The sequence below is a fragment of the Homalodisca vitripennis genome, chromosome 6 (assembly GCF_021130785.1).
Source record: "Homalodisca vitripennis isolate AUS2020 chromosome 6, UT_GWSS_2.1, whole genome shotgun sequence".
Taxonomy (NCBI): Eukaryota; Metazoa; Arthropoda; class Insecta; order Hemiptera; family Cicadellidae; genus Homalodisca; species Homalodisca vitripennis.
This window is the reverse complement of record NC_060212.1, coordinates 100,420,933-100,447,707: the sequence shown is the minus strand read 5'-3', so window position 1 is coordinate 100,447,707 and position 26,775 is coordinate 100,420,933. Positions and strand designations below refer to the sequence as shown.

General features: G+C 36.9%; 1 protein-coding gene across 1 annotated transcript in view; it reads right to left on the bottom strand.

Moving 5' to 3' along the window:
• The window catches only part of LOC124364646 (protein spire-like), a 56,105-nt gene extending 33,700 nt beyond the window's left edge, over positions 1–22,405 (bottom strand). The window contains exons 1-2 of the mRNA XM_046820276.1: positions 22,259–22,405; positions 19,892–20,068 (exon numbers count right to left, since the gene is read on the bottom strand). Coding sequence (XP_046676232.1) covers positions 19,892–20,068; positions 22,259–22,396 — 315 coding nt within the window. The 5' untranslated portion in view covers positions 22,397–22,405. The remainder of the gene's footprint in view (positions 1–19,891; positions 20,069–22,258) is intronic.
• Positions 22,406–26,775: the final 4,370 nt, after the last annotated feature.

Genomic DNA, 26,775 nt, shown 5'->3' with positions numbered 1-26,775 from the left:
CGCTAGAATACGACAATCTGAGAAAGAGGCAGACAAACTGATGGTTACCCAACCTACTACTATTCTACTGTCTAAGCCCAGATAAGCGATTGATCACTTTGTTTAGTTTAGATCTAGAAACACCCGTTCAAGTCACGTAGTGTGATAGATACGTTGTCAATCCTCCGACAAAATGTACCATTAAGTCGGACTGTGGGTCCCCTTGCCCCCAGTTTTACGGCGTGGATCTTCCGTCCTTTACACCTTTATCGTCAAATGTTTAATATTAGCCTACTCAAAAAATGCTACAATTAAATTCAAATGTCTGTAATTTCACGAGGAGTGATACAAAATTTCTATTTTTTCTGTATTCATGAAATTGATCTTAAAGGGTTGTGAATTTATTATAAAATTTTCCGAACCCAAAAACGATTGCACCAACCTAACCAGCGTCTATCCAACTTTCTTTTACATATTCAAAATCGCCCTTTCATGATGTTGGCAAAGTTAAGAATCCACAGTAACCCTAGTACGAACAATTGCTTGCCCAACGTAATCATTCCTCTGATGTTAAAGCACAAATAGCAATAATTATAACACAGAATGGATCAAAAATAATTGAAACAGTACAGTAAAACTATTTAAATAATAATATACAGATCAAATCAAATCCAATCAGTTTTATTGCAGCAATAATAGTACATTGTATAGCAAACTGAATGGATTTTAATCTAAAATTTCTTGCATTCATATTTGTTATATGAATTCACACATACAATTTTACAATTATGTACCTTCCATTCTTCGCCAATATAACCCACTTTAAACAGCAGAATCAGTCGTGTAATTAGGCGGCCTCCCAATTATGTCCAATAACCTTAACTTAATGGCAGCATTTGTCAATACATCTTACTTCAAAAGTGTTACTTAAAGAATGAACAATAATAACTGAATTGGTTTCTTTTGTGTTACGACACGACGTATGGAACTGTTTCATATGGAGAAATAGTGGCTTGCATGTGGAATGTGGGTAGATTTCCAGGGAAATAATTCACAACAGTGCACATTTATTCAATCACAGAAGACTGACTCTTGGAAAGTTTCTTCATAACTTAGTAGAAAAGGACATAAGTGATTGATAATAACTAAATTGATAGGAGGCGACGTGTTCGCGCAGGTCCCGTGTTGGAAAAGTCACGTTTTGATTACCTCGATTACGTTTAGCCATATGATACAAGTGTTGTTCGGGCGATCACACGAAATTTACTATGTAAGTGAAATAATTTGGTCATCAGAGCTCCAGGTGCTGCACAAGGTTATTTAGTTCCAACATATAACTCGTGCGTGAGATCTTAATATTCGAAAGGGTTTAAAATAATCACACAGGTACTTCTGAGGCCCAGTCAAGGGGGGTATTCACGAATATGTGTTAAGTACTGTAACTGCTACTATTCATTAGCTATGTGGATACAAAGACACGCTCTTGAACGTTATACTTTAATTCTATATAAGTTGTAATATACGTAACTTATTATACCTATACTCTTCGTCACTTTTATTGTTCAACGTTTCATCCAATTTGTAAATTAAATCTTTATTACTGTTCGGTCACAAACACATCCTGAGAAATTCATATTGACATTATTATGTAATACGGTAATAAAAAGAAATAAGACTAATATTGAATACACATATATTTTTTTCAATATCTCTAGCTTAAGATAAAGTAGCTTCAAACAATGAGACAGTTTGAGTAGTATATGTTAACGAGCTACAACATTTTCCGTTGTTATATTATATAATATCATAAACAAACACATATTATTACATTTTGGTAATTATTCAAAATATTTATCGTGGAAATCTTAAAAATTCAAATGATTCAAAATTAAGTTCAGTTCAGAGGTATTTAATTTTTCATGGGTTCCTCGTAACAATGCAAAGCTACATATAAAATGGCTCAAGTAACCGTATTACTCGATCAAAACTCTTACAGGAATATTGAAACATCGAAACCAACGACGAGACCAAATTTAAATTGTGCGTATCTGTCGAAAACAAAACAAAGCAATCGACCTTAACCCGACGATTACTGAAAGTTCGACCCAAAACGGTACACAACCGCTCAGCCAGCAAATACCAGGTGTGGCATAAATTTAATCTGGGATCAACTGCTCTGACACGGTTGGCAAACCCAAAACAAAGCCGGCCAATAATTTGGGAGTCGTGCATTGCCCGTGTTAGGAAACTCGGAGTGATGTTATCCTGGCAGGGGCGGCTGGCCACCACACCACACCGTAGTGTGAACCATCAGCTCTCCGCACTCATTACTTGTGTACATAGCATCAGCACTGCTATTATGTTAGTTGTATAGAAGAATAGCTACATAGCATAGATCACATGCCAACTGATTGTTTCTTAAGTACGTTTTAGTATAAAAATTATTCCGCGCGAGTTCAACAGAACTCATGGAATATGTATGTCTTTCTATATTACAAGAAAATAAACGTTTTTGAACTTGAACTGCGCACTCGTTACTTGTGTACATAGCATCAGCACTGCGCACTCGTTACTTGTGTACATAACATCAGCACTCGTTACTTGTGTACATAGCATCAGCACTGGGCACTCATTACTTGTGTACATCATCAGCGCACTCGTTACTTGTGTACATAGCATCAGCACTGCGCACTCGTTACTTGTGTACATAACATCAGCTCTCCGCACTCGTTACTTGTGTACATAGCATCAGCACTGCGCACTCGTTACTTGTGTACATAACATCAGCTCTCCATACTCGTTACTTGTGTACATAGCATCAGCATACTGTCATTACTTGTGTACATAACATCAGCTCTCCGCACTCGTTACTTGTGTACATAGCATCAGCACTCCGCAACTCGTTACTTGTGTACATAGCATCAGCACTGCGCACTCGTTACTTGTGTACATAACATCAGCTCTCCGCACTCGTTACTTGTGTACATAACATCAGCATTGCGCACTCGTTACTTGTGTACATAGCATCAGCGCTGCGAACTCGTTACTTGTGTACATAGCATCAGCACTCGCACTCGTTACTTGTGTACATAGCATCAGCACTCCGCACTCGTTACTTGTGTACATAGCATCAGCACTGCGCACTCGTTACTTGTATACATAGCATCAGCACTCCACACTAACTTGTGTACATGTCTCAGCACTACACAGTCATATGTTACTTGTGTACATAACATCAGCACTCCTCACTGGTTACTTGTGTACATAGCATCAGCACTCCGCACTCGTTACTTGTGTACATAGCATCAGTACTCCGCATCGTTACTTCTGTGTACATAACATCAGCTCTCGGCACTAGTTACTTGTGTACATAGCATCAGCACTGCGAACTCGTTACTTGTGTACATAGCATCAGCACTGCGCACTCGTTACTTGTGTACATAACATTATCTCTCCGCACTCGTTACTTGTGTACATAGCATCAGCGCTGCGACTCGTTACTTGTGTACATAGCATCAGCACTGCGCACTCGTTACTTGTGTACATAACATCAGCACTGCCGCACTCGTTACTTGTGTACATAGCATCAGCACTGCGCACTCGTTACTTGTGTACATAGCATCAGCACTGCGCACTCGTTACTTGTGTACATAGCATCAGCTCTCCGCACTCGTTACTTGTGTACATAGCATCAGCACTGCGCACTCGTTACTTGTGTACATAACATCAGCTCTCCGTACTCGTTACTTGTGTACATAGCATCAGCACTGCGCACTCGTTACTTGTATACATAGCATCAGCACTCCACACTAACTTGTGTACATGTCTCAGCACTACACAGTCATATGTTACTTGTGTACATAACATCAGCACTCCTCACTGGTTACTTGTATACATAGCATCAGCAGCACACTACCAGCATGTTACTTGTATACATAGCATCAGCACTTGTGTACATGTCTAAGCATTACACATCAGCACTCCTCACTGGTTACTTGTATACATAGCATCAGTACACACTAACTTGTGTACATGTCTCAGCACTACACAGTCATATGTTGTGTTCACTCAGCACTCCTCACTGGCTACTTGTATACATACATCAGCACTCTCACTGGTTACTTGTGTACATAGCATCAGCACTCTACACTAACTTGTGTACATGTCTCAGCACTACACAGTCATATATTAGTTGTGTGTACATAGCATCAGCACTCCGCACTCGTTACTTGTGTACATAGCATCAGCACTCAACACTGGTTACTTGTATACATAGCATCAGCACTCTACACTAACTTGTGTACATGTCTCAGCACTACACAGTCATATATTAGTTGTGTTCATAACATCAGCATATCACTGGCTACTTGTATACATAGCATCAGCACTCCTCACTGGTTACTTGTATACATAGCATCAGCACTCCACACTAACTTGTGTACATGTCTCAGCACTACACAGTCATATCGTTAGTTGTGTTCATAACATCAGCACTCCACCACTGGTTACTTGTATACATAACATCAGCACTCCACACTAACTTGTTACATTATCAGCAAAAGATACACACAGTCATATGTTACTTGTGTACATAACATCAGCACTCCTCACTGGTTACTTATATACATAGCATCAGCACTCCACACTCGTTACTTGTGTACATAGCATAAGTCGGTTATGTGATAATATACATGTCACTTGAAATTATACTGTAGTCATATCTAATTTTTTATCCTGGCTGAAATATTTCCAAAATTTTTGTACTTGCATATTTACACCATATGGTATTTAATTGTAATAAAATTAATGTAAATATTTGTTTGTTGAGTCACCTGATGATGAAACCTTTGATTTCGAAAGATTTCAACCAAAAGATAAATACTATTGAAAAGTATTTTATTATTTACATTTAGTAGCGTTTATCCATGTCACTGTTTTAATATCTGTGAACATAGTCTTAAAACAACTCGGCGTTTAAGTCCATTTTAAATTTTATTCCAGATTTTTTATATTTAAAATTAGTTTTTCAATATTTGTAATTGTGTAACATGCTTCACGTGTTGCACCATAATGCATATGAAACAATTTATACAAGCATAATGTTAAACGTGGCACAAACTAACGAGCCTTAATATTACACGTTTCTATCTAATTTAAGTATGACTCAAGTGTCAGCCGCACGTCCACAATCTACAATGATATGATAACATATTTTACCTTAACACAAACCAAATCAACAGAAGCGGTTACTGAAAGATAGGGTCTAGAGTAACAGTGGGCCATCAAGTGACTGCTTCGGCAAGGTAAAGTAACGGTTACTTTAGTACCGTGTGACCTGTTGTAAAATGCTTCTGGTTCGGTAACGGGCTATCCCGTACAGTTTCCTTTAATGGACAGTATTTGGATTTACTTCTGTCTGATCTAGCACTTATATAGAGAAGAGAAACGTGTCATTAAAACACCTTTAATGCAACGTGATTTTTCACTTCACTCACTAACACATAGACAACTCAAAACACTGAACTCTGTGTACGTATTTCAAAATGATGAGATCAAACCCAAAACCGTACATACAGCAAATATATTCTTCCCAGAAAAACATATACCATAGAAGACAAAATGTACTGAAGTTAAATTTTAACAGGACAAAAATTCTAATATAAATACAACTATATGTAAATAGGTAAAATAAGTTGGAAAATAAATATTTATTGGTGTGGGGCAGGTCTAAAGTAAATTATAATTTAAATAAACAGTGCAAATAAGAATGCTTAATTGTTTACTTAAACACAGCAATAGGTTCATACAACATTTTGGTTCCATTAGTTGCATTTCCTGTTTATTTCTGATATTTTACTATTACTTCCGGTTTCACATAATAGATCTAAACTGAAGGATGCCTGCATTACAAACCGGACATTCAATATTCGAATACTTGAATCGCATCTCCACAATATGCACACTGAGCGCCCGGAATGTTATACCACCACGATTCATTTCACCCTGAGTAGTGGATACCGAACTCCACACTCCACACTGAGCACCCGGAATGTTTATACCACCACAATAGTGGATACCAAACTCCACACTCTGTTATACACCTTGAGTATTAGATACCAAATTCACACTGAGTGCAAACTCCACTGACACTGCACCCGGAATGTCTACCACGATTCACTGAGTAGTGGATACCAAACTCCACACTCTGCACACTGAGCACCCGGAATGTTATACCACCACGATTCATTTCACCCTGAGTAGTGGATACCAAACTCCACACTGAGCACCCGGAATGTTATACCACCACGATTCGTTACACCTTGAGTATTAGATACCAAACTCCACACTCTGCACACTGAGCACCCGGAATGTCATACTACTACGATTCATTACACCCTGAGTAGTGGATGATACCAAAACTCCACACTGAGCACCCGGAATGTTATACCACCACGATTCGTTACACCTTGAGTAGTGGATACCAAATTCCACACTATGCACACTGAGCACCCGGAAATGTCATACTACTACGATTCATTTCACCCTGAGTAGTGGATACCAAACTCCACACTGAGCACCCGGAATGTTATACCACCACAATTCGTTACACCCTAAGTATATTGGATACCAAGATACCAAACTCCACACTCTGCACATTGAACGCCCGGCATCAGAATGTTATACCACCACAATTCGTTACACCTTGAGTATTAGATACCAAACTCCACACTCTGCACATTGAACGCCCGGCAATGTTATACCACCACGATTCATTACAGCCTGAGTATTGGATACCAAACTCCAACTCCACATTCTGCACACTGAGCACCCGGAATGTTATACCACACACGATTCATTACACCTTGAGTATTAGGATACCAAATTCCACACTCTGCACATTGAACGCCCGGCATGTTATACCACCACAATTCGTTACACCCTGAGTAGTGGATACCAAATTCCACACTCTGCACATTGAACGCCCGGAATGTTATACCACCACGATTCATTACAGCCTGAATATTGGATACCAAACTCCATACTCTGCACACTGAGCGCCCGGTATGTTATATCACCACGATTCATTACACCCTGAGTATTGGATACCAATCTCCATACTCCGTACAATGAGCGCCCGGTATGTTATACTACCACGCTTCATTACACCCTGAGTATTGGATACCAAACTCCATAATCTGCACACTGAGCGCCCGGAATGTTATACCACCACGATTCATTACACCCTGAGTATTGGATACCAAACTCCACACTCTACACACTGAGCGCCCGGTATGTTATACCACCACGCTTCATTACACTGTGAGTGCACAAGAGTTCCGGCAAGCCAGTCGCGCTAAGGTGTGCGCAGAACCGCTGTTCTGCCTAACAACGTGATTATCTCAATAAGCCACTTCCGTGAAACCGCCATTAGCACCGGCATCAGCATTAGCACCGGCATTAGCATTATTGCGGTCGGACAGACAATGGTCGGCCGGGGAGGTGCAATCTGCACAAACACGGTCGGCAAGTCCTGGCCTACATGTGGGCGATGGGTCACCACATGACTCATTCGTCATCGCGTTCTGCACTACAGCTGATCTACAGTTCCTGCATAGACGGTTGGATTATTGAGGTATTATGATCAGAGTAATAGAAATAACTTCTACGGATGAACCAGAAAATGTCGGACCGACATTACCACAGTGTTACCACGTTGCTGTACACAAAATATTGTAATACTGGCATTAATGTAATTTTTACCCTGAGTCAGTAAGTTTAAACGTTCAGTGGGAGTTTTAGCGATAATAGCGTCACTAATACACTTATGAGTAACGTCACTGACCAATTATAATAGTGATTGTATTTTGTCATATATTGGTTCAACAGTATTTTAGAAATAAATAAACAAAAACACCCAATTGTACAGGAACTATAAAATTAAATTACAAATTAATTTTGAACTTTATTTTCCTTGTAAATCGTTAAGAAGACACAATAAATGTATGTTGTTATTTCTCATATAACAATGCAACTATAACCGCATAGCAACAAGATTGACCGGGAACAGAGACGATTTGTCCTATCCACTCCTTTGGTATTCTGTAGCAGTATAAAGACTACTGTACAAAATCTTCTGTAAAACAGAAATAATGTAACTTGTGTATGATAAACACATTTTTTAGGTATTGTGTGCAGAGCTATTAAGTATATGTTTTTAAGATTTTTCCTAAACAGATCATTTTTTTTTTTAATTTGTGCAGTGCTTTTTGTGTGCCATACTGAACGGAAAGTACAAACACCAGAATTAGGGTGTATCAACATGGTTGTTAGAATTATATTTTCTGACACTAGCGTAAATTGTATGGTTACAGCGCACCAAATTTCTGCCAAGAGTATCCGATTAAAGCCTTTATAGAGTGAGCATATCATTATAACTTTTAATACTTTTGCACTAATCATAATTATGAATCGATCAAATAACATTATAAAATCATTTAGACTCTTAGAATTTTCTTTATTCTATGCAAATCATGCACAACTGACGAAACAATATTTATTTTTATACTAACTTGAATCAACGACGGATTTTTACATTTTAATAATGAAAAAATTTTTAATTGAAAGCATGGGAATCTTCTGTAATTATTTCAATAACTATCTAAAGATGGGCTACGTATTCTTCCTGCATCCCTTGTGCGAGTTTGCATTTTGACTGGCGGCTTCCGATGATTACGATCAGAAATGTAAATGTCCATTCCATTGTGGTAAGACTCCCAACAGAGCTACCCGTCCAGAGGAGAGACATCCATCACTTCTTGTACAATTTGCACGATATGAAATTATATTATGGGAACAGAGCCCTCAAAAGCTGAAAAATAGTCTTAGGAATTTGTTTGATAGTAACCCACTGTTTTCAAGTACTAGTAGTAACCAGTAATTTATCGTATTTTCTCTCTCGTAATTATTGTATCCTTGGCAGTTTTGTTGTATTTTATCGTAAACCCTCATTAATTGCATTTATGCATTAAGAAATCATATTCAACAACGAAACTATATGTTTCATAAATTACGATTTAAATTATGTTTGGAATCCAGTTTACTTTTTTCCGGATTCTGTTCAATATTTAAAAAAAAATACTTAAGCATACAAAACTACATAACAATAATTAGGCCATATAATCATTTTCAGTCCGTCAATTAATTTGAGTAAATCATATGTCATTTCTAATCAGCAGATTAAAATTAAAGCCGTTTTGGAAACTAAACATTTTCTAAGGTGATAGCGAAACAACAAACTCAAAGGGAAAATCATTTGTGAACGAATAAAGTTGAAAAGAACGCAAATGATTCATCTAGAGGAAACGAATTACGCTATAAAATTAAATGGAATTAGTTTGTAGAGTCGAAGAAAAGGAACGAAGATTAAGTGTTCTCAAAGGCCTGCTAGAAATAACAAGACTTGATTTATAGTGTCTAGAGTGACAAAAGAAGCAGACCTCCTTAGGATTCCAAGAGTAAGCAAAGTTCGGGAGACTAGTGACAATAGCGGGTTATACATTGCGACCTCGTGTCGTCGCGACCGGAAGGTGGGACCTTATAGAGGAATAATCCGTGGATCCGCCACTAGATTCCGTCTATTCCAAAACCTAACCAGCTTTGATGACTAAATAAATACTAATAATTTGGGTATAGTTCCGAAAGGTTCCCTAACAAAATACTACTAAAATCTAGACCACCCACGCTAACTTCTCCCGGTCCACCCTGCTCGAAAGCTGCACAACGACTCACCGTGTGCACAACCTCCGGACACAGCCTGAAAACCTAGCAGGAACCATCCTACCAGAACCTGTCCGGAAGAATTCCGGATGGTAGGAGGCTCCTATTGTCTGAGCTAAAGGCTAGAGGTCGGCGCAGCTGGCTATAGCGTTCGCGGCAACAGACGGATAACACGCGCCAAATTCAAAACTGTAGCGGCACTCGCCGCAACATCAGCAATCGTCCATCTTGCATTGTTCAGGATTCCGAGAGTTAGTAAAGTTCGGGAGATGAGTGACAATCACGGGTTATCTGTCAGCTCATTCTACTTAATTGTAGTACGAGAGAGGACGATAGACACAAGAAACTGCCTTTGAATAGTCAAAAAGGGTTAATATAGAATTTGTTCACACATTGCAAAACGAATATCGTCTAAAACCTAAAGAAGAGCAGTGGTGGTACTATACTAGGGACGACAATAGAGTATTGACCCCCATACTAACACACGTGTGGGGTTGATGGAAGGACATAAACAACGTGTGGCGGAGTTATAAACGTTCATTACTACGGACATCGCCTTGTCCACAGCAGGGATCCTGACATCGCCGCCCAACCCTACCTGGGACATAGCTTGTTAAAATTTTCGCTTGAATCATTATAACTTCTAGATCCTTTGATAATGTTATATATGTTACACACTAAAAAAAGCATTTCTCAAATTTGATTTGAATTGCATGATAAACCATTCTGAACCCTAGGTTGAAAGCAATTTAGTGGTCGATTCTGATGTAAAATATTTCCAGGTATTAAAAATAAACACGTATAATAGGGTTTTTTTAGTATTTCTTAAATTATATTTAAGTAAAGAAAACAGAACTTTAAAGACATTTGCCTTCCTTCAGTGATACAAAAAAGCAGTTGTAACACTATGTTTTGAGATCTTCAGGTGGATAAATTACCTAACGTATAACGGTTACCTAAATTACCTAATCGCAACTTACGGTTGAGTGATCGGTTTGTTTGTTTTGCCGAATCTTGCTTCTGTCAACACTATCACTATTTCATATAAACATCAGATCAGTTCTCTGTGCTTGGTCAGTTAGTGCAGACTATTATGCTAATCTCCGCAAGTTCATGTTTCTTTCACAATCCTTCCGTCGTCCAAACAAACTTGTAACAATGGATACCAAAGTGAATAAAAATATAAATAAGTGATTATAAGTAGTGTTTAAAAGTAAACCAGTATGCACTTGTGTCAATAACAATTTACGTAAAGGAATAAATACCCACTTAAATAAAAAATCGAGATTTGATCTGAAACAAAAATTGAACTTGTCAGTATTATTTAAACGTAAATCTGAGCGATGACGTTAAAACGTTCAATAACTTTTACACATGACTGGTATAACATTTTATTTTGGGTTAAACAGTAGTACACAAGAGTCTTAAGAAATATAGTTTTGCGTTTTTTGTAATAATTACATTTTAAAATAAATATCAAAAATTTGTCAACTTTATGCATAAACCCGTATAATTAATTATATACGTTAATGACTGTGTCAAATTAACAGAAATTTAATGCCCTTTTAATTTTAACCAAATATTAAAAGCATTTTAGTACACCGCATCACAACACTGTCAGAAATTAAACGATTTAAATATATAGGACTCACGTCTTCAGACAGTACATGTTCAGGTGATGAAATCAATATTTCGTCGAGTTAATTTTTTCTGCAAAATGTCCAAGTAATTTTCTTGTAAGATAACTTAGTAAAGACTGATGAAATGTAACAAGTTTTATTATCACTCAACTAATAATTACAAGCATCTAAAGTAGAATTGTTGCAATTAAGTGATGTTTTATCAGACCAAGGAAGAACTGCCAGAGATAAGACGGTGACAGTGAGTGACATGCGAGATATCACTGCAGGGGTGACGTGGCTTTAATGACTTGTGACTTTAGAAAATTACATGTTTTAACGAAATGAACTTAAAAACATGCTTTAAATTAAATATTACTCAACAAAATTAAACTTAATGTACCGGTACATAAAAACGTGTTAGTCCTTTCAGTTACAACTCGTATAGATATTCTGTGTAAGCTTATTATCATTACGTCCATATATATATTAAGTACCTTTAATTCTTACTGAATTATTTTATTATTTTCTTTAAGCAAATGTTTTAAACAGATGATAATAAAATGGTAAAGAAATTAACCAATCAAACACGATCATTGTAGTCCCTTAATCTGGAACTACCAACAATACTTGTTCGCTTATACAGATGAGCTGCAATGTTATTGGCTGAAGTTTACCCAATCAGCTATCAAGGTCGCTTCTTTACTGTATGCTGCAAGCTTTTTAATAATTTAACACCGTATACACTGTCAACATTATTGTTTTCTTGAGCATTTCTGCTTTCTCTTATTATTCTCGGATAATAACACATATTTTTGCAAGTACTTTTGATTTGTCTCATTCCATTTGCTCCATGCTTGATCACAGTCCTTTTATGTATTTCAATTTGGCCTTCAAATAAGACATCTTCCAGTATTCAATATGTTCAGTTTTAAGGGACATTTTGAAATTAATCTTTACTAATTAATTTGGTTTGTTTTGTTTTTGTGTTCTTTAACATTTCTTTTATCCTCGGATATTAATACAATATTTATGCGACCATGGTCGTTACAGAACTTTTATGGTGTTTCAGCTTCACATAGTTGGACAGCCCAGATGTGCTCAGAAAAGATGTTCAGAAAGTATTCCAATCCTACAGATCACTCGATTATCTCGACAGCGCATTCATCTCTTGGGTCCTGCGGTTACCCACAAGAAGTGATGTCCTTGAAGGACAAACGACCTTGAACACAGCCTCAGGATGCCGGGGGTGTAGTCAATCTGCAGAAAGAATAAAGCCAGGAATGTGTTGCCAGAGGCGGTCCGTCAGATTGGCTTATGCGGCGGTCGTCTTCTCTTATATTCGGTTGTTTTTTGCCACAAATCAAACACCATACAATCATGTATGCGCTCTCTACAAGCTAAAAGTTTAGACTCGGTAAAAAAAAATAATAATTCTGAAATATACCTATATAATCGAATGAACAATCCGAGTAAACAATGTTGGGATAATTAATAGTTAATTAATACGATAATTAACTTACCATGACGAGTTTGTTGTAAGAGCCCCAAATAACCACTTAATTATATTTTTTCGCAACTTTAATCAGTTTATATTAGTTTAAACAACTGTTCACCAAAAAGTTTCGAATTGCTGTATTTTTGAGGAATCTGGAAATTCAATTAATATTTTGTGCAAACTAATATTTTAAAAATTAATATACTTGTGTCAGATATTTAAGATCTAACAATAAACAGTATAAAGAACTCTGTGGTGAGGTAGTAGAGCACAAGAGAGGGCATTAAGCTGGGGTAGGTCCGCAGTAAGGGAACGGGTATCCACAACAATAATATTGTTGACTTTGTTTCACCTGTTTCAAAATGGTAGACATTTAAAATGTGTTAAGCGAAATTACAAGAAAATGGTTTGACAACAAAAATATAAATAGAAGTAGCTGTTTTGGGTTTAATGCGAAATACAAACATATTGTGGTTATTCGTTCCGGAACGTATGTTTATTTCCATACATGGAATAAATTAATTAAAAAGAATATCAACAGTGATGCCATATGATAAGTACGGGGTTATACAGTAATAATAGTCTGTTTTATTAGTCGAGGACGACAAATATTCTACCTGTGTAATAGATGTCTATAGTACTCTCAAGGTAAAGGGTAAGTACTGCCAAGTTATGTCACCACCCTGCCTCACTGACACTAAGGGTGTGTACATTAGTCCTGAGTCTGTTTGTTTAGTCAAGGAGGACAAATATTCTACCTGAGTACCAGATGTCTAGAGTACTCTCAACGTAAAGGGTAAGTACTGCCAAGTTATGTCACCACCCTGCCTCACTGACACTAAGGGTGTGTACATTAGTCCTGAGTCTGTTTGTTTAGTCAAGGAGGTCAAATATTCTACCTGAGTACCAGATGTCTAGAGTACTCTCAACGTAAAGGGTAAGTACTGCCAAGTTATGTCACCACCCTGCCTCACTGACACTAAGGGTGTGTACATTAGTCCTGAGTCTGTTTGTTTAGTCAAGGAGGACAAATATTCTACCTGAGTACCAGATGTCTAGAGTACTCTCAACGTAAAGGGTAAGTACTGCCAAGTTATGTCACCACCCTGCCTCACTGACACTAAGGGTGTGTACATTAGTCCTGACTCTGTTTGTTTAGTCAAGGAGGACAAATATTCTACCTGAGTACCAGATGTCTAGAGTACTCTCAACGTAAAGGGTAAGTACTGCCAAGTTATGTCACCACCCTGCCTCACTGACACTAAGGGTTGTAAGTGTACATTAATCCTGAGTCTGTTTGTTTAGTCAAGGAGGTCAAATATTCTACCTGAGTACCAGATGTCTAGAGTACTCTCAACGTAAAGGGTAAGTACTGCCAAGTTATGTCACCACCCTGCCTCACTGACACTAAGGTTAAGTGTACATTAATCCTGAGTCTGTTTGTTTAGTCAAGGAGGTCAAATATTCTACCTGAGTACCAGATGTCTAGAGTACTCTCAACGTAAAGGGTAAGTACTGCCAAGTTATGTCACCACCCTGCGTCACTGACACTAAGGGTGTGTACATTAGTCCTGAGTCTGTTTGTTTAGTCAAGGAGGACAAATATTCTACCTGAGTACCAGATGTCTAGAGTACTCTCAACGTAAAGGGTAAGTACTGCCAAGTTATGTCACCACCCTGCGTCACTGACACTAAGGGTGTGTACATTAGTCCTGAGTCTGTTTGTTTAGTCAAGGAGGACAAATATTCTACCTGAGTACCAGATGTCTAGAGTACTCTCAACGTAAAGGGTAAGTACTGCCAAGTTATGTCACCACCCTGCCTCACTGACACTAAGGGTGTGTACATTAGTCCTGACTCTGTTTGTTTAGTCAAGGAGGACAAATATTCTACCTGAGTACCAGATGTCTAGAGTACTCTCAACGTAAAGGGTAAGTACTGCCAAGTTATGTCACCACCCTGCGTCACTGACACTAAGGGTGTGTACATTAGTCCTGAGTCTGTTTGTTTAGTCAAGGAGGTCAAATATTCTACCTGAGTACCAGATGTCTAGAGTACTCTCAACGTAAAGGGTAAGTACTGCCAAGTTATGTCACCACCCTGCCTCACTGACACTAAGGGTGTGTACATTAGTCCTGACTCTGTTTGTTTAGTCAAGGAGGACAAATATTCTACCTGAGTACCAGATGTCTAGAGTACTCTCAAGGTAAAGGGTAAGTACTGCCAAGTTATGTCACCACCCTGCGTCACTGACACTAAGGGTGTGTACATTAGTCCTGAGTCTGTTTGTTTAGTCAAGGAGGACAAATATTCTACCTGAGTACCAGATGCCAAGTTATGTCACCACCCTGCGTCACCATATGAAAAGTTGTTTCAGTCTTTTATGCATCTACTTTTTGACGTATTCCAGATTTTGTGATTATATTCCAACGTCCTAAATCCTTTTGACAGTCAAGTAGTTTAACACAACGAATGTAATAAATAAATTGTCAATAGTTATAGTGGACATTTCAAAAATGTTCATATATTGTAGTTAAACGTTTACATCTCATTTTATACAAAGTGTTCAAATTGCAGCCAAATCAAAAAATGAAATGAAATATTATGACTCTTTTTAAATGTGCCGCGTTGGAAGGAGGAAATGTGCAAGATCTTAATACAGAAACCACACCTACGTAAGTACAAAATGTTTTTGAGTCATTTTTAACTATGTACTAAAATTCTATTTTACGAATGCTGAATCTTTTGCACTGATAGTCTGCATATACTATTTAATAGTACTTGAAGTGGGTTTAAGAAGTAAATACAAATCAACAAGCGAGTCAAAATCAATTATATTAAAGGCATTCTTCAACGATATATACAAAAAAAAACTTAAAATGTTTTTGTTTGACGATTTGCATTTGGGGCTCCTACCTCCACTTAACAGGCTATAAGGTTTGGACATGAAGCGAATTCCACGGATATGTACACACCCACTATAATCATGGGTTAAAAGTAATCTCACACACACACCATTAGCTTGGAAAGAATACCCTCGAACAAACAAATAATAACTTATCACACAGTTTACACCTATATTACTCATCTAAAAAGTCTACCTGATGCTCAATGTTTCAAAAAGCAAATTTCGTATGGATAAGCAAATACGTACCAAAACAGTTTTTCAAAACATTCAAAATTTACATCTTCTGAGGCATTGGTTTCTATTCTTCACATATAATTGGTTTCTTTCAACTATATATAATAACAGTGTTTTTACATACCTTAGAGAAAATCACAAAAAATATAATAGAGAACCCAAAATACAACAACAAAGAGTAGTATATATTTTCATTTCTTAATTGTGCAAGTCGTTCAAAAAGAGCTCCATTAATTTTTTCCTCCATTGCTAAGGTTATGTGTGCAAACAACACTTGATAGTGCATGCTGTACATTATCAGTATACGACCTATCGAGCCGTTGTTTGTTCACGTGTAGTTAAATGCAATATTAATAATATATGTATTTTATACCACTGACTATCGATGTTTAAAAGCGGAACAAGGGTCCTTTTTACGAAGAAATTTGACAACTGATTACACATTTTAAAATGTAGTCACTACACTGGGGTCTACGAAGGCTCGCCCGAACACCCTCCTTGTGTAACTCGACCGTAGTGCCGCCCCGAGACCATTTCATGCTGTGCCGACTTGTCGTGCGATAAGCTTATCAATGTGTGTTGTAAATTATATGTTTATTTATTTGTTTCTATATGGCTATCATACTCTAATGCATCCAATTAAATAAATACTCGCATTTTAATAGACGCAGGAGGATGACAAGTTGACGTGTTTGCCTAAGGTACGAGTATATCTCATTAATATTAGTTGACTATATGGAGGTTCATAACTATTCGCATCTTAATAGACGCAGGAGGACGACAAGTTGACGTGTTTGCCTAAGGTACGAGTATATCTCATTAATAGTAGTTGTCTATATGAAGGTTCATAACTATTCGCATCTTAATAGACGCAGGAGGACGACAAGTTGACGTGTTTGCCTAAGGTACGAGTATATCTCATTAATAGTAGTTGTCTATATGAAGGTTCATAACTATTCGCATCTTAATAGACGCAGGAGGACGACAAGTTGACGTGTTTGCCTAAGGTACGAGTATATCTCATTAATAGTAGTTGTCTATATGAAGGTTCATAACTATTCGCATCTTAATAGACGCAGGAGGACGACAAGTTGACGTGTTTGCCTAAGGTACGAGTATATCTCATTAATAGTAGTTGTCTATATGAAGGTTCATAACTATTCGCATCTTAATAGACGCAGGAGGACGACAAGTTGACGTGTTTGCCTAAGGTACGAGTATATCTCATTAATAGTAGTTGACTATATGAAGGTTCATAACTATTCGCATCTTAATAGACGCAGGAGGACGACAAGTTGACGTGTTTGCCTAAGGTACGAGTATATCTCATTAATAGTAGTTGTCTATATGAAGGTTCATAACTATTCGCATCTTAATAGACGCAGGAGGGCGACAAGTTGACGTGTTTGCCTAAGGTACGAGTATATCTCATTAATAGTAGTTGCCTATATCAAGGTTCAGTGCCTACTGTATAAGTATTACTATAACTATTCGCATTTTAATGGACGCAGGAGGGCGACAAGTTGACTGCACTGCTTGCCTAAGGTAGGAGTACATCTCATTAATAATTTTCTATATCACAGTAATATTAGAGGATGTCTTATTTGAAATTGGAACACCTTAAAACTACTGTAACCAAGCATGGCATACAATGAGAAAAATCAAAAGCAATTGCAAAAATATTTTTTTCTTATTGGAGAATAATAAGAGAAAACAAATAGATTCAAGAAAACAATAATTTTAATAGATTATACGGCGTCAAATTATTAAAAGCTTGCAGCCTGCAATAAAGAAATAAAGAAGCGATATCGATAGCTGATTGAATAAGCTTCAGTCAATAACCTTGCCGCTCACCTGTATAAACGAACATATATTGTTGATGGTTCCAGATTAAGGTACTAAAATGGTCTTGTTTGATTGGTTAATTTCTTGAACATTTTACTATCAGCTATTTAAAATATTTGCTTAAAAAGAGTAAAATAAAATTGAGTAAGAATTTAAGATATTAAATATATATGGAGATAATGATAATACGCTTGTACAGCATATCTATACGAGCTGTATCTGAGAGGAGTAGCACGTCTTTATTTGCAACAAATTTATTTTTGTTGAGTAATATTTAATTTAAAACATGTTTTTTTTCATTTTGTTAAAACATGTAATTTTCTAAAGTCACAAGTCATTAAAGCTACGTCACCCCTGCAGTGATATCTCGCATGCCACTCACTGTCACCGTCTTATCTCTGGCAGTTCTTCCTTGGTCTGATAAAACATCACTTAATTACTAAAACAATTCTAATTTAAATGCGTATAGTTATTAGTGGAGTGATAATAAAACTTGTTATATTTCATCAGTCTTGAGTCAAGTTATCCCACAAGAAAACTACTTGGACATTTTTGTAAAAAAGTAACTAAACGAAATATTGATTGCATCACATTAACATGTACTCGTACTGTCTGAGGAAGTGAGCCTTACATACTTAACGCGTTTAATTTCTGACAGTGTTGTGGTGCGGTGTGAACTATAAAACTATTAATTCTTTTATTATTTGGTTTGTAGTAAATAATTTTAAATGTTAAACTCAACCACACGCACATCGAGTTACACGAACCCTCTCGGCGTTTTACGATTATTGTCTGTTACATTAGCAAGGTTCAATTTAGGGCATTCAATTTACGTTAATTTGACACACAATCGGTAACGTATATAATTAATTATACGGGTTTATGCATAAAGTTGACAAATATTTCGATATTTATTAAACAAATGTGGCAATTTCATTTTAATAAGTTCTGTACACAGTGGTTAATATATCGAAGCAATTTGAAATAACTACCATTATTTTATAGTACTAAGCAACACAATATTTCTTAAGACTCTTGTGTTCTACTTTTACTCCAAAATAAAATGTTATAACAGTCAACAGTAAAAGCTATTCAATATTTTTAATATTCACATATTTACGTATTAAAACAAAATTATGTCTGAAATAAAAATAAACTACACACATTTTTGTACTAATTTTTATTTTTTTAACCTCTCAAAGTTGATTATCGTTAGTTTGTACAGATAATATGAATAACATATCTGATGGTAGATCTCTAAACGTAGTGATACTGATTTTGTGCATCACTGATCAATGCCAAATGTCCGGTAATTCCTTTAACCTTCTCAAGCATTGTACACAGTTGGCGATTTCTTGGCTCACATGGCTTGGAGACTGCCTAGTAACAGTCGCATTGGAGTGGCCATTCTAACCATTCACATTCAATGAGAGATATTGAATGTGAAATCTGTATGTTGCATTATTAGTATGAAATCTGACTTATTTTATCTTAAAATGTGCTAGTTTTTATATACAGTTCACGTAATTGTCAACTGCAATAAAGCAGACTGTTATTATTGTACAAAACATATTTTCTTCCTCTATCGAACCAAATAATTCCTTCAGTAAGAAGAGTGAAACGATGGCGCAAAGTAATTTAAAACATTAACAATTCGAAAACACAATTCCTCATAAACTAAACAACTGTTTTGCTCCGCATACAATCGAATGGTTATAAGTTAATGTATATTGTTACAACAGTTAAATGGTGGTTGAGATGACTAATACAGTCGCTGTACACCGCAGGCGTATTACACAAAGGTCTGCTACATATGTCAAAGTTTGCTACAACACGTCAATCAGTACCAACGATGGAAGCTTCTGTTGCCTTCAACCTTAGTTAAACGATCACTTACCTTACTCTAACTACCTTTGGCAAATCCTGTAACGTTTAAAACAGCATTTTTGATAATTGCATTCAACAGTCAAGTACGAAATAAGTGTATTCAAAATTGTCTTTAACATTCAGACAATAGGAAATTAAACTTACCCAGTCGGATAGGTGAAGATTTTGTAGGTCCGTGCAAGCAGAGACGGTCTCCGCCTTGACCTTTCCCTGCGAGACCTTGTCCAGGAAGGAGGAGAGCTCCAGAGCCTCAGCCACCAAAGCTCGGCAGACAGCGCGGTAGTGGGACTCGGCGGGCTGCGAGACTTGTTTTCCACAATACTGGAAAATTGAGAGATAACTAAGTACATGCACCAAAACATAGCAGATACAGACGATCTCTGTCTTCACCTTTCCCTGAGAGAACTTGTCCAGGAAGGAGGAGAGCTCCAGAGCCTCAGCCACCAAAGCTCGGCAGACAGCGCGGTAGTGGGACTCGGCGGGCTGCGAGACTTGTTTTCCACAATACTGGAACATTGAGAGATAACTAAGTACATGCACCAAAACATAGCAGATACAGACGATCTCTGTCTTGACCTTTCCCTGTGAGAACTTGTCCAGGAAGGAGGAGAGCTCCAGAGCCTCAGCCACCAAAGCTCGGCAGACTGCGCGGTAGTGGGACTCGGCGGGCTGCGAGACTTGTTTTCCACAATACTGGAACATTGAGAGATAACTAAGTACATGCACCAAAAACATAGCAGATACAGACGATCTCTGTCTTGACCTTTCCCTGAGAGAACTTGTCCAGGAAGGAGGAGAGCTCCAGAGCCTCAGCCACCAAAGGCTCGGCAGACAGCGCGGTAGTGGGACTCGGCGGGCTGCGAGACTTGTTTTCCACAATACTGGAACATTGAGAGATAACTAAGTACATGCACCAAAACCATTAGCAGATACAGACGATCTCTGTCTTGACCTTTCCCTGTGAGAACTTGTCCAGGAAGGAGGAGAGCTCCAGAGCCTCAGCCACCAAAGCTCGGCAGACTGCGCGGTAGTGGGACTCGGCGGGGCTGCGGAGACTTGTTTTCCACAATAATACATAATATATACAATACATTAAAACGTTAACAGATATCAAAATTCACTTAAAACAAATATTACCGTAATGTCAATGACTTGATAATTCTGTAATACTTTTTCGTTTATATATATGTACTAGCGGACCCGGCGCGCTTCGCTGCGCAATTTTCAATAAGTTTCCCGCGGCTTCGCACGCAATTTCCCGTTGAAAACAGTACACTATATTCACTTATTCATTTTCTATCACATTCTAAACATTGCTGAGATAATTGATAGTCGTTCCTTCGTGAGCTTCTTGGGCGCATTATGAAGGTATGTACCACATTCCTGATACTTCTGTCAAAAAAAACAACTAAGGTTGATTTTATAACATTCTTTATATTTGTAGCCAACGTAAGATAGTAATTATGATATCTGCATTGCTCTTCTGATCAAGCATGAGCATGGTTTATATTAAATAAATATTGCAGTTAAAGGTGAATTTTTTACGTCAAATTTGAATTGTATTATCTGGATAGTAAAGTCTATGTTTAACAGTGATTGCAGAAACAGTTTAAACAAAAATTTGTCGTTTCTCTTAAGCTTACTCTATGCTTTAAAAACTATAAGTGTAGTAATTAAATTATATATAAATATATTTTTTGTCGCATTATATATGTTTACAAAGAACAGCTGATTAAAAATTTGAAAAGACTCTTTCACTTAATAACATATGTTTGCTGCAATGCATTTCTTACGGGTATTTCTGTAACCAGTGGGGCGGAATCCTGAATCGGGAAAGGGATAAAAAGTATCCTATAACCTTCTACAGATCAAGACGAACAAATTTAAAAAAAAAATTAGGCGAATCCGTCCAGCCGTTTGTGAGTGATGCTGTTACACACGAACAGTTTCATTTTTATATAATAGATATATATATATATATATATATATATATATATATATATATATATATATATATATAAACCATTTATTTTCCAAACACAATATCTATTGAATTCACTGCCATCGTCTACAAAAACCCTTTTACAATGAAACACTGAAACGGTATTTGACAAACGCAGTTTAAGAGGCAGAAAAGCAGCGTATAGTTTTACTTCACTTATAATTTACTTTTGTATAATTTTGTAATGCATGAATTTTTTTTATTTTAATTTGTAATAAGAACATAAAAATGTTGTATTAGTGTAAAATTTTAATTAGTTATTAGCAGACATTTGCAGCAGGAACCAGACCTTGTTCCAGTAGAACCGTCAACTACTGGGGTGACACGATGGTTCGCTACACCTTGACTTGAGGAAATGCTAATGTACCCATGCATTGGAATAATAACATTTGTACAACTCCGAGGAACTGTGACATCCAGGGAACATTAGCTCATTATATACCCTTAATCTCACTGACATCATCAATCTTAAATATATAAACCAGTAAAGGTTCTGTAAGTCCGCTCACCTGTATGACTTTGTCCAGCGTGATGTGGTGGGTTAGGTCGTCCTCACAGTCCCCCGAGTCTCTCTCGATACCCTCGTCGTCGGTCTCGGCATGCTGCGACTGTCTCTCGTCTGTCAACAACACAATTCCGTCCATCATACGTGAGTGCACAGTAGCTCGCTACTACTAAAGATATCAGTGAAATAACCTGCACCAGGATCAATGAGATGATGTTTTTACAATATAACAAAGATTATATGTTTTATAACTAGCGTCAATAAGTCATTGCCCATCAACTAGCGATAGGGGTAACTTTACATTAGGTTCGAATCAAGAGGACTTCGCTCTTCATTATACAGGGTGTAAAAAGTCCTTCAAATCCAGTAGAGGATGGTCTACAAGGAGTTCGGTAAAAGCTTTTAACATAAGCATAGCCCAAATTAATGTGCATTATTTTAAACGAACAATATCTGATTTGAAGAGTCAATAACTGACTTAAAAACTATTTCTTAAGTCCAGTATTTATTTACTAAGTCTAACTTTCACAACTTGAGCCAAGACGAGGATATTAAACTACCTAAACTTATACCTACATTGTAAATGTTTCAAACTTTAACCAGCGCAATTGTTTAAAAGAGTGAATCTTTTTAGGTCGGTTTTGAAACAACAGAGACCTTGACTTTGATATACTACTCGACCTATGGTCTAATTTAAGATTTCATTCTAAATCCTTGCGGGCAATCCCACTGACGTAACAAAAAATGGTAATTACTTCAAAAAGTAGAGTTACACAAGCAGTAATGTTGTACCAAGTTGTATTGCTTTACCTGTAATCGTTCGGGACTATCAAGCTACTTTTTTGACTTTTTTACACCCTGTACAGGTGAGCTCTTTAAATCCAACTATTAGTTAAAGCTCCGTACCTTCACTGTCGTTCATTAGATACAATTACGAAGTTCTCGAGCAAGAGAATTTAGAGGATACGAATACACTCTTTATTTAAATAAGGTAAACAATCTGAATAATTGCTTCAAACTTTGGTTTTTTATACTAAATACTAATTAGACAAGAAATCTGTAATTTATATAGTCCCTTACGGTTTCTCGGCTGCGGTAGTTATGGCTAGGCGTTTCGCATAACATTCAGCAACACCTTGAAAGCCGGTTTGGGGTTATTACAAGCCGGTATCAGTTACAACCAGAATCCCCAACTATTATCGTTATCGCATGCACATATGGAAGTGACCTGTTTACTGACTAATAACTCCGACTGTCAACTTTTGTATGACACAGGTTTTCCTAGATTCGCGTCGTGACATCTCGAAATTTTCTTTGGGTCTAATAAGCCCTTTAGTCACTTTATACAACATTATCGTATCTTGTATTCTGCAGTAAGTGATTTTAAATGCAATTCATATAACATTTGTGACATTCAGCACCATTATTTCAACTTCAAAAACCACGTATCCGTTTTCTTTCTTTGCTATTCATACATGAGTATTTATTTTAATATGACAGTTTTAAAAATTTAATACACGGATATACTTAGGAAGATGAAAATGAAGTTTAGGCAAAATCAAACGACACTTCCTTACCTTCATGTAAGTCTTGTTCCAATATTCAATATTAATTGTAAGGGACATTTTGAGATTAATCATTACTACATTTTCTGAACTGAAGTCCTGAATTAATTTTTTTTCTGGAATAAACCTGAAAACAAACGAATCGAAATCAAATTTCATAAACTTTGCATTGAGGAATCAAGATTCTGTTTGTGGATGATGTTCCTCAAACACAAATCACAACCCACAAAATTCCTTGGAATGTACCTAGAACGGAGTCTGACTTGGGATAACCACGCATGTGCAAAACTTAAATTTAATTTTTGCTCTTCATAACTTGGCACAGTATTGCTCGGATTACTGAAGATGGGCTATTTTGGTCTAATATATCCTAACTTAAGATGTGGAATTAGATTCTGAGGTAGCTGACAACTTGAAACGGGTATTTAGAATCAAAAAAGAGCCGTAAGAGTGATTTTGGGTTTGAGTGCCAGAGAGTTGAGCATAGCTGCTTTTAGGGTCCTGTCTCTATATTCTCGAGGTGATCCTTTACTCCAGATCAAAGTACGCTTTGTTTAGAGACGGGGATGTTCACCATCATGGAACAAGAGGCAGGGACAAATTTCGAGTCCAACAACGCAAACCAAATACTTTCAGAAATTTGCCATCTCAAGTAGGCGTCCGACTAATCAATAGTCTCCTGGAAGGTATTAAACAACAAAATGAAAGAAAGAAAAAAGAACATTAAAAGCTCGGTTGAAAACCATTTTCGTGTCAAAGGCATTTTACTCTGTTGACGAGTTAATGATGAATCGCTGGGACAATTAAGAGCACAAACAATCACAAAACCGCATTGCCGGGGATTGAAAACAGTCAAAGAGAAGTTTGAATAATGTATGTTTGAGTGGATCTTTGTCAGCGAGAATGGTCAGGTTAGATGTAGGACGATTGTGATACACTTGTTTATATTGTCTTTTCATAACAAACGGCATTGTTACTATTATTACTACACAAATTGGCCTACGGTTACATTTTAATGGTATAGAATTCCCAAAAAATAAACACACATCTGATTTATATGCCTATATATATTTTTTTAAGTGAATAGCAAAAGAGTAAGAAGTGGTGTTGTTCGATTGGTAAATTTTATAATAGGGATACACCGATTCTGCCAACTACTACCGAAGCCAACCACTATAGAACACACCCGGTAACTGATATAGCTGTAACAATACACATGCACATGCACATGCACATACACATACACATGTACACAGAGTCTAGTGGCAATAATTCCTCTAAACCGTTCCGCATTAACCACGTTAAAAGAGTAGAAAATTAAATCAGCGATATCAAGCGGAAGCGGGGGAAAGTGTGTATTGTTGAAGGTGTGAACATTCTCATGGTGGGAACTGGCACTGGTTCAATGTTAACATAACTCAGGCCTACCAACCTGCACACAACATCATGTTCGTACTCTTAATAAAATCGGAGAAAACACAGAATACAATAACATCTAATATACTATTAATCAGCTTGATTACGAATGTATTTATTCTGATAGTTTCTCGTTGCTTTCGTGGTTGCCCAAAAGACCAATGTAAACAAATTTGCTAACTCTCAGCTAAATCCCATGGAGTGAGATGCACAATAATCAAACTCGGTGCCGCTTATAAAGAAATGAAATTTCATGCCAAATTTCAAGTCTATAGGGCAGTTCGTTTTCCTGATATCGTGCGAACAAATAGACAGACAGACATTAATTAAATTTCTCTAGCCCCACGAGTATTACGCTTCGCCGACGCTAACCCAATTAAAAACATATTTACAAAAGCACACACGTTTTGCTTCACTAAACAAAAGTTAGACAGCCAATTCAATAAAACGACATTATAATGATTGACAAAAAGTACTCCTAAATTCATTTATCCTACAATGATAATCTTATTTGTTGAAATATTTTTTAATACATCCTTCAGGGAACAATAAAAACGTCTAAATATAACGCAGCTATGGTGAGAAGGGGTGATTCAATGCGATTATACGTTCACCTTCCTCTCACGTGCAACATCTGAACTCCACATTCGCATATCTAAAATGTTTTGCGATTTTCAATTCCCAACTACAATATATGGTGAATGAGGGTGGAATGGTGGGGGTAAGCTTTCAATACACTGACTTTTAGTGTAATAAGTACGTTAAATACCTTGATTACGACAAAACCAACCAAAAACTAGTATTGTAAAATCGTAACGCGTAAATTAAAAATCAAACTGCACATAACTGCGGCACATATATTTCCTTCGACGGGAAAACTGATATTAGACACACTTAACTGATATTAACCATTCAATTAAAGCTGTACGATAACGCGATAGTGTTTTAATGTCATGAACTAATCTAAAACTTAATAAAGAACAAACTAGCGAGCTCTTGTTCACTTAGGGTTGACCTTTAACATCAGGATTAAGAAGAGAGGGTCAATGTTCTAGTTTTCTAATTGGATTCATTCTGCCTCCAAGTTTTTTAAACTAAACTATGAGCCATGATCTCCACAGAGAGCCCGATTATAACTAAGGCGATTATAACTAAATGACTCGTTGGGTTGAGATCCGAAGTACACAGGTGATAGATACATACGAGTTCGGAAAGAATTGGATTTCTTTACATGACAAAAAAGTCCAGCCTATCAGGTGGGATTCGGACCACACAAGTATGAAGCGAGGTAGTGGAACAAAGGGTCAAGTAGCCGTCTACAGACTTTATTCAACAGTGTTAACAACGGTCAATAGTTTATTTAAATGATCTTAAAGTAATTTCACTGACCGGTGCAAGAGTATTACAATATCCGGGAAGGGTTTATTCAAAACCTGCAACATTTTCAGTCAATATATGGTACTTTGAGAAGGTAAGTGATATTACATTCTTAAATTTATAGTAGTACCAATAATTCACAGTACTTTCATACGTTTATACT